The sequence below is a fragment of the Capricornis sumatraensis genome, chromosome 19 (assembly GCF_032405125.1).
Source record: "Capricornis sumatraensis isolate serow.1 chromosome 19, serow.2, whole genome shotgun sequence".
Taxonomy (NCBI): Eukaryota; Metazoa; Chordata; class Mammalia; order Artiodactyla; family Bovidae; genus Capricornis; species Capricornis sumatraensis.
Genome location: NC_091087.1, coordinates 22,155,263 through 22,169,756, shown reverse-complemented (window position 1 = coordinate 22,169,756; position 14,494 = coordinate 22,155,263). Strand labels below are relative to the sequence as shown.

The window sequence follows — 14,494 nt, the reverse complement described above, 5'->3', positions numbered from 1 at the left end:
TGAGGAAGCTGCAGATAGCCCTAGGGTCGCAGAGACTCCTTTCACAACAGTAAGAGTATTTTTCAGAGCATCCTAATTTCCTCAAATCCTCAGCTGGGGGAGTAACATTTCATGGTTCTTTAGCTTTCGGATTTAGATAGTTCCAGATTTTAAAAGAAGTATCCTGATGCCCTACCTTTTAATACTTGCTGAAATGTTTCCATTTTAGTAGCTAAGGCTTAACACAAATTTAAAATCGTAACTCCTGTTCTTCATACAGAAATAGGACAAAGGATGAAGCCGTCACTGAAGTGGCTGTGACGGCCGTGTCCACATGGTAACCTGGGCTGCATCCAGCAATGGGTCGTCTTTCAGGGTTATCCAGGGCATGTTTTTAATAAGTCCATATTGAAGAGTTTAAAGAAGAGTCAGACAAATAAATCTCTAAAGGTTTTAGATGCTTCTACTGAAAAAGGCCTTTAATAACTTGTTCTCCTGGAGACAAACGTAACCAGGCTTATGATTATCTGAGATTCGTGACAACACTGTGCTTGAGCTCAACTGTGTGCCTAAAATCTGAAGTTAAAGGAAACACCCACTTAAAAAGACCAGGTAGGCAACAAAGATCATTATCTGCCCACTTCCTAAAAAGACAGCCTCAGCTAATAATTTAAAATCTCTCTTTACAAGTATCTCCTAATATGAGACAAGAACCATAATCAAACCATCGTTTTCAGATTTCTAAATTTTTTTCCAAAAATGGGAAAAGTCACACACGACTCCTGTACAGGAAATGCACTGATAAAACAAAAACTCAGCATTTGAAAAAATTAAAGCAAATCAGTACTTTTCGACGAAAAGTGACTTTTCAGCTGATAAATCACTGCAATTTTTAGCTTCAAAATTTTATGTGACCAAAAATCAGTATGGGACTGAAAGACTGAGAGGAGCCCTGAGAAATCAGGGCCACATCCACAGTGCACGGGAGACTCCCAAGTGGCTGAGGAAGAAAGGCTTTCATCACGTTATTGAAGAATGCGCTGAAAATAGTTTAGGGCCTGGTACATACATGAGCACACTTCTATTTTCGGTTCTTCCTCTCCCCCTTTCCTTGGGAAAGAAAGAAAAAGTACTCTCCAGGGTCCATTACCTATGCACAACAGACACTTCCTAGACTCCTCCTTAGATAAAGTTGGGGAGACCCTACCCTATTATCAAAGTGATCCGAATACCAGGAAAAAAAAAAAAAAGATGGAAAAAAATATTTTAACTTTTTTTTTTTAAATAAAAGCAGAACAGGAAAAAACTTCAAATTCGAGAAACCATTTCATACAGGATGGACATCAGCAGTTAATTAGTACCTGTATTTTATTTGTCTGAAGCAGACAGGACTTATTTAAAATTAGACTGTTTAATTGTGGATGAAGCAGAATGAGATGCTTGTTAGTAAAATAAGCTCAGAGGCAAACAGTTAGTCCATCAAGTTAGTGAGCTCTGTACCTTCTCCTATGAATGGGAGGCCTCCTGACAACATCCCCAAGAACTCGCATTGAACTGAAAATGAACGGTGGAAGAGGTCAGTGTCCAGGTCAAACAAAATGGATACAAACGCATGAAACACACAAACATCACACTAGGAAGAGACAATCACCAAAGAGAAATGGTTTGGGAGTAAGGGAATGAAAGAATGTGGAATAAGGAAAACATCATCGCCAAAAAGGCCTGATAATTTCTGAGAAGGGCTACTTTAACTCCTTGGAATATGGAGGGAACAGTCAGGTGACCAGGAGTGAGGTTTATTAAGTTATAAAAGCAAAAGGACTTTTAATAAACGCCATCCAAGAATAACTTTAACAGGATTTTCTTAAAGTCTTTAAAATTCAGGTAATTCTCGATGCAGGTAACACTGTAAAAATTAGTTAAACTGATGAAAATGACCCCTAACTCTCATTCCATTATCTCCAGAGGTATTAGACAGTGGTACCAGGCAATTCTGAATGATAACTGCAAATAGGAGAGTCCATGATATTACATAGGCTGAAAATACAAGCGATTTAGGTGATAGGGTTCTAAATGTAGCTCTGCCCTAAAATCACCGTGTAATCTTGGGCAAATCTTTTAATCTGAGCCTCAATTTCCTCACTGGAGCGACATGATGCACACAGTCACATCTAGCTTGGAAATAAAGTCATGCCAAAGGGATACATCGTGGTTTATAAAGGGAAACAGATTCCATATAAAAGGAATCCTCCTTTCCCAATGCTGTTTTCATCTAGGACACGCGTATCCCGTCAAGCAGATTCTCTTGCCTCAGGAAGGGAATTCTGTCTGTAGGGATCATTTCCCCATCCTTATTTTCCCATATGAATGCTTAAGAAAAAAGAAAGAAATTACAGCTTGAACAAGTTGGGAAGGAGAGCTTTTACAAATTGCTTTTTACATACGCTAGGATTTCAAATACATAATAATTGCCCATCACACAGAGCAACTGCTTATGTTATTTTTAAGGTTTGCACCCTGAACTGTATTCCAGAATAAAATGGAGTTGTAGAAAGACTGCTTGACCAGGAGACTGGAAACCTGGATTCCACTGACACTGGGTAAATGGTTTAAACTACCTACGTAGTCTCACCTGCAAAAACGGGGATAATCCCACCTGACTCATGAAGAGGATGGGAAAATTACATGAGACAATCTGTTATTAAAGGACTCTGAAAAAGGCAGCAAATCAGGAGGGCGTAAGGTACTATATGAAGGTAGGTCTTCATTCACCTCGGGGCCTCCAGAACCTAGGGACGCCTGCTCTGCTTAATACATGTTAGCCGAATAAAAAAATACATGAGAGAATGACTGTAATCAGATTACATGTACTTACAGCTATGAAATCTGAGCCAAAATATTAGGAGGTCGAGGAATTTTTAAAAAGCAAAAAAGCCAGTAACCGCTCCAGGTGAACTGTTTATATCAGTGTTTTACAACAACTGTCAGCCTCCTCCCCTGGCTGTTTGTCCTCATTTAGAAGGCAGCCTTGGAGTAGGCACACTTTTACACAGAGTGGGCATCATGGCACCTGTTCTTCAAACTTAAACTCATCTAGGCAGCCAATGGTTAGAAACCAAACCCTCATTTCCACATAGCCTGCTTGGCAAACTGAAAGGATGACACCGAGTGCCACAACAGACCCCCAGGCTGGACGACGTGGAAAAGACAGTACCAATTCAATAATGATTGTGATCTCTTTAACAGTTAAGTGCTGGTAATGCAGACTTTATCAAAACTTTCTACACTAGAAACAGATGGCAAATCCTATGAAGCACTGTGAAAAAACTTGTGTTGAGACTGTAAGATTTCAAGTTTATTTCTTAATTTAAAATTGACAGGAAATTATTCCCTTCAAATTTCCTAACCTCTCAATTTTATGAACAAATCTGGCCTAAACAAACGTTACACCAGTGTTTACTCACTATGTGACTTATATATCTCATTGTAATCTTTACTCTTACAAATACTCTGAAAGGCAGGTGTTTTACAGATGAGAGAATTAAAGCTCAGAAGGGTCAGGTAACTTGCCCAAGGTTATCCAGGTAGTAAGTTTCAGAGCTGGAGTTGGCACACAGATTTTCCTGATTCCTATAGGAAAGCCTATATTCTTTCTTCTATACCATGGTGTCTCCTGAAAACTTTCACTAACGGTAACACCAAATCAAAAGCAAGCAGACACTGAGACGAGACGAACAGCCCGCCACCTCACCTCCGGTGGTTCATTTCTGCGTCGCTGGCTGCGTTCTTCCCGGGACCCCAGCTGTGCCTCCGGAAAGGGGACAGAGAGCGCATGGAGCTCCGCAGGACAGAGCAGCTCGCGGGCACCTCGGTGATGCTGTCCATCTCCTCCTCCTCCATCTCACCCGAGCCAGCGGGCTCGCTCTCGCTCTCTCGACCCTCAGCTCCCACCCCATGGCTGAAGAAGCCGTTGAGACACTGCGGGTCTCTGGACCTATTCAAGCTGGAAATCCGGGGGAGGGACACATCACTGCCGTGAGATGAGTGCCGGCCCAGGGACGCCGTGTCATCGGTGGAGGAGCTGGATCCAGTGGTGTCGCAGGCCAACTGCTCCTCCTCGGGCTGCAGCGGAGAGAAAGCACGCATGGTCGGAAACGGCAGGACTGAGGCCTCGGCTGCTCTCCACCGAGTCAGTGCCTCTACAGGGGGTAGGACAGGCAACATCACAGTGGGCTGCAAACAGCTTTCTTTCTTAAAGCACAATCACAGATGGACTCAGGCTCCAGTAAAGGTATGGTCCAGGTCCATCCTCTTTCTACCTTTTTACTAGAGGTGCAAAATGGGAAATATATTGTCTTTCCTTTCTTGCAGAGGAAAAGCTCTAATTCCGGCCAGTTATTTTCAGTCAAGACTATCAACTGTAATGAAGGGAACCTATGTCTCTGAGGTTTCTGATGTATGAAAACTCTAAATTCATACCATGTAAAGGTAAATATTTTTTTTACAAGCCCTAACTAAAAACAAGGTAGTGTGCTTGGCTACAACAGTGATATACTGAAGTTTATATTCAGAGAGCAAGTCTATTTTCAGTGGCATTTTCAAAAATGCAGAACAGCTTATGATCCCACCTAAAGTCTGCCACAAATGTCCAAATTCTGGGCCACAAATACCTAAATGCAAGAAATTTATCCCCCCTTTTTTCCTTCAACTGAGTACTGGCTGAGTTTTATCAAGCCAAACTGTACCTAAAGTAATGAGTCCTCTGCAGTCTTTGATAAAGTGATGGTGCTCTTTCCCTGGCCAACTTCTAGAGCCTACCAGGAATTGTGTCATTCTGATCCAGCAGACCGACAATCTCTACCTGCTGAAAAGCACCAGAACACATCATGTGACGGGTGAGGGAAAGATGAGCATTGTGGCATCCAAAAAATAGAAGATAAGTAAGTGTCTGAAAGATGCGCGCTCACCCTCTCAGCTACACAGGAGGGCACTGTACTGTCTTCGCATCTTTCTTGTGCGTTCTTACGGGACAGGGAGCAGGAAACAGAAACAGACATTGTGATTTCCCCCCGCCCCCTTCTTCACAGTATTTCCCTAATTTAGGAGTAAAGAAACTTACAGTTCTTCAAAACAGATTTTAAAAATTATAGCAACTCATGAGCCCTTTCGGAGAAGGCGATGGCACCCCACTCCAGTACTCTTGCCTGGAAAATCCCATGGACGGAAAAGCCTGGTAGGCTACAGTCCATGGGGTCGCAAAGAGTCAGACACAACTGAGCGACCTCACTTTCACTTTTCACTTTCATGCATTGGAGAAGGAAATGGCAACCCACTCCAGTGTTCTTGCCTGGAGAATCCCAGGGACGGGGCAGCCTGGTGGGCTGTTGTCTATGGGGTCGCACAGAGTCGGACACGACTGAAGCGACTTAGCAGCAGCAGCAAGAGCCCTTTTCGTCTTGAAAGAGAAAATCACTCCTATACTAAAGAGGCTGACTCCTTAAAGTCTTAATGAAACACTTCAAAAGCACTCTCTACCTTCTCAAAGCAATCTTTATACCCTTGGGGCTGAATCTCACCGGTCATAGGAGGTTTTTTTCTTTTTACTCTCTAGAATCCAGCTTCCCAGCTTAACTGCTCTTTAAACAATCAGTGAGGGATGAGACTGAGGGAGATGAGAGGGAGGGGCTGGAGAGTCAGGACTCTGAGGCCCAGACCGTCTCCTGGGCTCCCCCAAGTACAGCAGAGGCAAGATCTGAATGCAAGCTGATGTCAGCTTTTAAAAACGCCCTGTTCTATTATTATCTTCATCACTTAAAAAACGAAAACAAAAAGACCCTGTAAGAAATAAGATCTCAGAGTCTGTTATCAGAAATCCTCAGTGTTCCTTTTACTGGGCCACACTGGGCCATCTATTTTTATTTTATAGTAAAATAAAACTATACTGAGTAGATTCTAAAATAGGGTAAGTTTTGGTTTAAAATAAAATTGTCGATGACTCCTTTCAAGTTAGTGAGGAGTGATCTGGGCAACCTACAGTTTCTATTCCTGGGGTCACTCTCCATCGAGAGGAAGAATATAAATGGTCGTGAACAGCAACTTCAGAAGACACTTTTAGGATGTCTTAGCTTTTTCACTGGACTGGGTTGAATAGTGTCCTCCTCAAATTCACATCCTTCTCAGAATGTGACCTTATTTGGTTGGGTCTTTGCAAATGTTGTTCGTTAAGATGAGGTCATACTTCACACGAGAATATTTCCTGAATCCCAGAGGAGTAGGATCCTTGTAAGAAGAGAGAGCAGCCCCTCGGGTACATGGCTTTTAGGACCCCCTGCCTCCAGAACTGTGGAAGGACAGGTTTATACTGTTTCAAGCCACCAAATGTGTGGGAATTGGTTACAGCGGCCCTAGGAGACTGAAGCTGCCTAACCCAGAGAAGCAGAAGAGATGCTAAAACATAGACACAGGAAGGAAGGGGTGGATGGAGTCATATATGGGCATGGCCACTTACTCCTGCATCCTTGCCTGGAGAATCCCATGCACAGAGCAGACGGGTGGGCTCCAGTCCACGGGGCCACACAGAGTCAGACACAACTGAGAGGCTAACACACATGCGTGCAGGGAAGCAAGCTTAATGGGGAAACGAAGACCACGTCTGTGCCTGAGGCTGACACACGAATCCGTCCTCTCTCGGGCTACCATAAGCTTCTCTTTCCTTGGGGTTAATAAAATTATGAATATCTGCAAGTGGTGATCAGGCTAGAAAAACCCACTAGGTGTTGGAGAGAACGCCCTCTTGGCACAGAAAGGTGTGAAGGCGGCAGCTCTTTCCAACACTGGCCTTCCGGCTTCAAGGGCAGGGCGGAGCCAACAGACTGACCCCATCACACTTAGGTTTTATTTAATCTAAGGCCAAATAAATTAGGGAAAATGAAATTACAAACTAATTACACAAATAAAAGTTAACGTAGAAGTCTAAAATATGGCACCCCACCCCAGTACTCTTGCCTGGAAAATCCCATGGACAGAAGAGCCTGGTAGGCTGCAGTCCATTGGATCGCTGAGGGTCAGACATGACTGAGCGTGGAGAAGGAAATGGCAACCCACTCCAGTGTTCTTGCCTGGAGAATCCCAGGGATGGGGGAGCCTGGTGGGCTGCCATCTATGGGGTCGCACAGAGTCAGACACGACTGAAGTGACTTAGCAGCAGCAGCAGCCTAAAATGAATGATGTTTATAAAAAGCTTGAGAGAATCTATTTCTTAAATATATGTGCAGTATAACTATTACATAAAATTGAATAGTAATTATGTACTAGATACTCATCACTGTGAGGCTTTCACTTAGAGATTAAGATATATGATTTTTGTTAATCCTCACAACTGTTTGATTTAGTAGCTATTCTTATTTGCATCTGATGAGAAACGTGAAACTTAGTGAGATTACATAATAAACTCAAGTTTCTGAGGGACAGGCTCTTTTTTCCTTCATCTATTTCCCTTTCCAAGCTCTCCAGGTGATTCTAGGCTCAGCTAGGATTCATACACCTAAAATACACGATTTTTATTTGTCAATTATAACTCAATAAAGTTGAGAGCAAAGTCACTGAATGGTACCCTCGAGACCGTGTACTTCATTTTATGTGAATATTATAAAAAAAATCTTATAAACAAATGCTGAATTCTAAGTACTGAGAAGTGGACTGTATTGATATCTATAACTCTGAAGTGTATTAAAGAAATTAGATGACCTAATGGAAGAAGGAGGGACAGACGCACAATTATGCAATGAAGCAGATAATAAAAGGTTAACTGTAGAATCTAGGTGGTAGGGATTCACTGCAGAATTCTTTCTACTTTTCTGTTTCAAAATTTTAAAAACAGAGTATTGGCGGGAAAAAAATGCCTGACTGGCTTTCTTAACCAGAGTTACATCATGCAGGTGTGATACAGATATGTATACGGAGAGGTGTAAACACTATACACGCTTATATACACAGAAATCTAGAAATAGCTATGCACTTTATATCTTATTACTACACCTGAAGGAATCACCCTTAACACGACCAAAATACTAGTCCTTTAATTTTCACTCATTTATTCAAATACTCATAAATTATTATCTGTTATAGCATACTCAAGCACTTGGCCATGTGCCTTGAAAATAAAAGCATATATTTTAAATGCCTAGTACGTGCCAATCACTTAATCCATTTATGCGCTATACTGATGGCAAGCATCAGCCCCACTTCACAGTTCTGAAATTACAATCATTTCAACACTTGTGCCTTAAGAGTTTCCAGGTTTTCTCATCTGGATTCTGTAAATATATTTACTTGTATCTGAAAGTTTAAAAAATATAAGGTAAATTTTTGGCTTGATGTTTAAGTATTTGAGAGCAATTGACAGCACACGAAATAAAAGGATTTTCCTTTAAGAGCTAGCATGTTGGTGAAGTCACTTTGCTTTTTCTTAATCAATTGTGGGTACTATCTTATGATTTTGGGAAAAAAAAACAAAAAGCAAGGTGTAAGGGCTTTACTTTTGGGAAAAAGAGGCAGCAACTATTAGTATAATTCTGTGGACTTCAATTATCCTTTTGGATAACAGAGTGGCCAAGATCATGTATTTTACAACCACATTTTCTATCTTAGCTAGGGCCAGAAAGAACCCTAGGATTTCTTCTCACTTTAAAAGCAAAAATTAAATTTTTATGCTACTGATCTATGGAAAAGCCAAGACCTCAGGAACCAGCAAATATCCATCAGAAAAAAACATGAAGCTCGCAACACTCACCAAAGAGTCATATTTGCCAGGCGGCCAGCATGCCAAGTGGAAACATGAGGTTAAGGTGGAAAGTTCTGACAAACACTGTGGGCTGATGTTAAAGAGCCCTCTGTAAGGCTAAAGTCACACAAGTGGCTGCAGGAAGTGACCTAACGCACTACTCATGGTTCACAGAAAAGGATGGTGCAATGCCTTGCCTACAGATTAGTCTTTAGAGAAGGAGCGTGGGAGGGCTGGAGCCTGCAGAGAGACTCCGGGAGGGTCTGATGCTTCACAGCAAACGCTGTGCAGATGACCACAGGGGAAGGCCTCTAGGGAAGTAGCTGATGGCCTGTCTGCCACCACTGCCATGCTTCTGTACACAGCACTGGTTACTAAAGCAGGTGTGTGGAGACTGAGAGCAAAATCAACGAGTGGGTTTCAGAGTTGGGCCCAGCAACACATCTCAGTTTTGTCACTTACTAGCTGAGTAATGTTGAGTCAACCTTTTTACCAACCAGAGCCTCTGCTTCCTCAGGGGTATAATGAGGATAAAACCACCCACCTTGCAGGGCTGCTGGGAGCATGAAATGAGATCACCTATGTAAAAAAACTTCTGTTCAGTGCCTCACATGAAGTAAGCACCCTGGAAACATTAGCCTGTCTCCTTTTCCTCGTACATGTAAACCCTTGGTTTTGTGAATGTTAGAGAAAACGTGGTTGTAATACCTTTCCTGGTCACCAACTGCTGTGGCAGGGTGGAGACACTAAGAGGAAGGACCCTCCGAACCTCACTCCCGGCCTCCAGACATTCTCGTGTGAGCGTGAAGAGGAGAGAGCATCTCCGCCATTTCTAGACTTCCTGAGGAACCCCAGCACGGGATGCTGGCCAAAGTTTAGTCAGGGATATGCTTCAACTTTTAAAAATGCTATCTGTGCTGCCGTCCTGGAAAAAACTCCTAAAATCGAGCGCTGGCCATTTTTTATGAACAAAACCTAAGTGGTTTTGGCAGGTTGAAATAATTAAGTAACATATAGTCAATTCTAATTCTCCTCAGCTAGGAAAATCATTCAACCTAGAGATGGCAACATTCAGGGCAAGCTGGCACGCACCTAGGAGGTTCAAGCAAGTGTTTCTTCATGGAGGAAACTTTACAATTGGTTAAAAAGTTTTTTACTGAGAAAACTGTCACACGTATATAAATGTTTAACAAATCCTCACGTATCCAGGGCCCCGTGTGAGTGATTACCAATGATTCCATTTTAAAACTGGGATTAAGAGATGATATCTAATGTATTCACCAATGCCTTTTGAGAGACAGGCACCTAGAGAACGGTATTCCCCTTGGGAAGAAGCAGACACTTTTAGGAGTCCTTACAATGCAAACCTCAAAATCACCCTGGAAACTACCTAAATTCTTTAGGTTAAATAAAGAGATCATATTGATGTTCTTCTCTGTAAACAACTTCACAGAAGCATAGCTCTGCCAAGTTAATGGACTTTTCTACTTTACTTTTCCCCCCTCTACGAGGAATAATGACAGGAATGCTGAAGTCCCTGAATCTTTCCAAGGCCCCCTGTGGAAAGAGGCCAAGGGTAAGGGGAGGCCCAGCGGACACATGAGAGCCACTGAGCAGAAGGCAGGGAAAGCGCAGGTACGGTCAGACAGGCTCACGTGTGTTCCGCACCAGAGTCCCAGAAGGCCTCTGGCGTAGCTCTAGACCCAGCACCATCAGCCTACCTTGCGGACCTGATGAGCCACTGACCCAACCTCCTGCCGCTTCTCTCATGAGTTCCCGCACCCTCACAAGGGCGTCAGCACAGCCGCTGTGTGTCTGCCCCTCCCCTGCTCTCTGTTAAGACAACCTCCTGCAGCAGGTTAACAATACTGTGCGCTGACCCGGCTACGGGAAAGGCCTCTATTCTTGGGAGACAAAACGGACCTTGCTGCAACTAGACACAAACCTGAGTTAAGAGAGCATGCCTTGGAGCCTCAAATACTATGAAAACGTGAAGTGACTCATGTGGGTGGGTTTGGCTTTCCACCAGGGAGATAGCTGGATTCCCAAGCAGAGATCTAAAAAGTTCCAATTAAGCAGGCAATGAGAAGGGCTGACCTCACCAAGCTCAGCCGTGAGCTTCAGGCCTAAACACATTGACCAGCCAGGACTCTGTGGTGAGCTTATACACATGACATCTTACAGTCTGTCCTGTGGTCCTTCCTGCCCCCTGAGAAGTAGTCACTGTCATCTGATTTCTAATTCACTTGAAAGGAATGTCCATTTCTTTAGGGATCGGTGTGAGCTTCACAACCTGCATGGAACCAGCCATGATTCTATAGAAAAGGAAGTAGTCAAGGCCTCTTTCTAAGGCCTGGCCACCTGGAGCTTCATTCTCCAAAAGGGAGCTTTAAAAGTCACTGAGATCACGTAAGAGATGATGGCTAGCTGGAGTCGCACACTGAGGCTGACGGTACCTTGGAGAAGACAATGCTGTCCACGTCTTCACTGGGCGAGTGAAAAAGGTCAGAATCGCTCCCAGATTCTCTTTTAAGGACACCTGGTTTTGAGGCACACTCTCGGCCTAGTCCAACATCCAGGAAGCTGTCACATTCTGAAAAAGAAAATTCATTCAACCACTGCTTTAAAAAAAAATCAGTTTCTTTTCATTCCAGCCATCAGCCTTTTAAATTGATTGACTACCCAATCTCCTTCCCTTTCTATATTTTTTCTTTAAAAAAAAATTTATTTATTTTAATTGGAGGCTAATTACAATATTGTAGTGGTTTTGCCATACATTCACATGAATCAGCCATGGCTTTACAGGTGTTCCCCATCCTAAACACCCCTCCCACCTCCCTCCTCATCCCATCCCTCCCCTCAGGGTCAGCCCAATGCACCAGCCCTGAGCACCCTGTCTCATGCATTGAACCTGGACTGTCGATCTATTTCACATATGATAATATACACGTTTCAATTAAGAAGCTGTAAAGGACACAAATTTAGTAGCTTTCAATTCTCTGTTGATAACCTGAGTCTGTCATATAAATCATGGGCACAAAAAGGAAAACAAACAAACAAACAGTGATTTAGAACTGTAATAACACCTATGTATTTAAACATACATCTCTTCCTCTTGGTAATTAGAGAATTTATTTCTTTTGCCACCAAAATCTGAAGTTCTTTGTTAGGAAACTATGTAATAGGGTTTGCGGGCAATTTCTGTTTTGAGACGTAAGTTCTTTCTGGATCCCACTCCAGTGCTCTTGCCTGGAAAGTCCCGTGGATGGGGAGCCTGGTGGGCTGCAGTCCATGGGGTTGCAAAGGGTCGGACAAGACTGAGCGACTTCACTTTCACTTTTCACTTTCATGCATTGGAGAAGGAAATGGCAACCCACTCCAGTGTTCTTGCCTTGAGAATCCCAGGGATTGGGGAGCCTGGTGGGCTGCCGTCTATGGGGTTGCACAGAGTCGGACACGACTGAAGTGACTTATCAGTAGCAAGATGAAAGACAAAGAGGAAGCATAACTAATAAGCATGCCAGTGTATTAAACTTACAGATTTTATTATGCAATAACTGAAATATAACTATTTAACTTGTCCTAGATAGATCTGATATTGGATGAATAATGTGATGAAGAAAAATACATAATCTAGAATCTGTTTTCAGTTCAACAACTAGGATATGAACTCTGGGGAAGCAGACAGAGGGGGACCTTGATAGAAATATTGTACTGGTACCTCAAAGAATTCAAAAGGCTTAGTATACCTAAGTTAGCTCAGTATTTAACTCATTCTCTCCCTTAACTTTGTATCCAAAAGGGACATATGACCTGTAACAACAGAAATTAAAACATTGGTACACAGTGATACCAAGAAGATATCAGCCTCCTTCAGGAAGGTTTGGAAGATGACGTGATTCCATTCTAGTTGGCATGACGTGTGACTTGGAAAACATATGGAAGTTTATCAAATCTTCAGGTGCTACTAAGTGATGAGGGACAGAGCAGACAACCCAGCTGCTGAGCAGTTCAAGAGAACTCTACCTGGAGGCTTTGCTTGAAAGGAAATTCAAGAGGAGTTGACAGCACAAGGTGATGGCAAAACAAAACCCACTGAGCGTTTCCAGGCCTATTCACAGACAAAGCACAAGCGTAACAGACAGTGTACCCAAGTCCAGCATGCGGGCAGCCTGGCCACGGCCAGAGGGGCCACCAGCGCTGCACCTCCACGGCGGTGTCTGTTCCTAAACAATTCAAGCTGAAACACTGGTAAACGTGGCAATGAGGTCACAGGAGTGGAAATGCCCGAGACACATTCAGGCTGCAGAGGAGCTTGAAGAAAACGTGTATGAGGACGGCTGAAGGCTCGCGCAGTGAAAGCAGAGCTTCACTGTACCTAGGCTTCCAGGCCACAGGCTGACAGACACCTGAAGTCATCAGGCATCAGGGTCATTCACTAGAAGGGCTGGAGCAAAGAACGCGTGCCTGTGGCAAGAGGTCTCGAAAAAACCGTCTACACAGAAGAGGGAGTGGAGGCTGAACGAGATGATGCTAGTGTTTCTCTTAATTCTTAGAGTCTATGCGTAGACAGTGTGCTTCCTAAGTGGCGCAGCGGTAGAGAATCTGCCTGCCGATGCAGGAGATGCAAGAGATGCAGGTTCAATCCCTGGGTCGGGAAGACCCCCTGGAGAAGGGAATGGCAACCCACTCCAGGCTTCTTGCCTGGAGAATTCCACGGACAGAGGAATCTGTCGGGCTACAGCCCATGAAGTTGCAAAGAGTCGGATGCAACTGAGCATGCACGCACATCACACATAGGCTTAGACGGTGACTGTGTGTGGACATGTCAGTGTTCAGAGATGAGAACAGAAAGGTTTTCTTATCTAAATTAACTAACAAGTGATCATTAATTAAGTGATTAATTTTTAGCCCTGGATTCATGTCGATGTTTGACAGAAAACAACAAAATTCTGTAATGCAATCATCCTTTAATTAAAATATAAATTTATTAAAAAAATTATCAGCCCTGGATTAACCAGGAATCTAAGCCAAGGTCAAAAAGGCACTGCACTGATACAGGTCATGAATTACTTGTCAACAAAATAACCTTCTCTGTTAGTGAAGCATCTGACTGGGGACTGGGGATTATCCAAATAAAGAGCTGTCTTATGTTTGTGAGTGGGAGGGTAGGGGGCATTTTACAATCTTGGGATAGAAATGAATATATTAAGAGGCAATTTCAACACAGAAGTATTAAAACATAAATCATGCTACAGGAATTGAGGCAGGGCTTACAGATTAATCTGAAAATGTTTCTGTTTAAAGTAGAAAAGTAGTCCATTTCAATCTTGGTCCAAACTGTTTCTGTGTGTGTTAGTTCAATGGGAATAGCCCTGCTTTTAAAAGCCTGGAAATCACAGGTATTCTAGAATTTTGGGTGTTTCCCCCCACCTCACAGTTAGAGTATGTACTAACTTAGGTGGAGTCAGTGGCTGTGATTTTTCTACTTGCTCCCCCCACTCTCCACCATCCCGGCTTTCCCCACTTGGAAAAATAAAAAACTCCACTCTGTGGTTGAGGGGAAAAGAACAGGGGAGGGGGCTGTGCAAGAGCAGAAAGGGCTGTCACAGCAACTACGCCGAGCTGCTTGCTGTCCAGCTGGCAGTCAAACAGACCACGTCCAAATTCCAGACTGGAAAACACAGCGGTACAAGACATTCTAATGGAAAATTCACAGGGAAGATCCAAACT

General features: G+C 43.2%; 1 protein-coding gene across 1 annotated transcript in view; it reads right to left on the bottom strand.

Moving 5' to 3' along the window:
• LOC138094831 (A-kinase anchor protein 13-like) overlaps nucleotides 1-14,494 on the bottom strand; it is a 109,528-nt gene that overhangs the window by 76,102 nt on the left and 18,932 nt on the right. The window contains exons 3-4 of the mRNA XM_068990808.1: nucleotides 11,218-11,354; nucleotides 3,731-4,101 (exon numbers count right to left, since the gene is read on the bottom strand). Of these exons, the coding sequence (XP_068846909.1) occupies nucleotides 3,731-4,101; nucleotides 11,218-11,354 (508 nt within the window). The remainder of the gene's footprint in view (nucleotides 1-3,730; nucleotides 4,102-11,217; nucleotides 11,355-14,494) is intronic.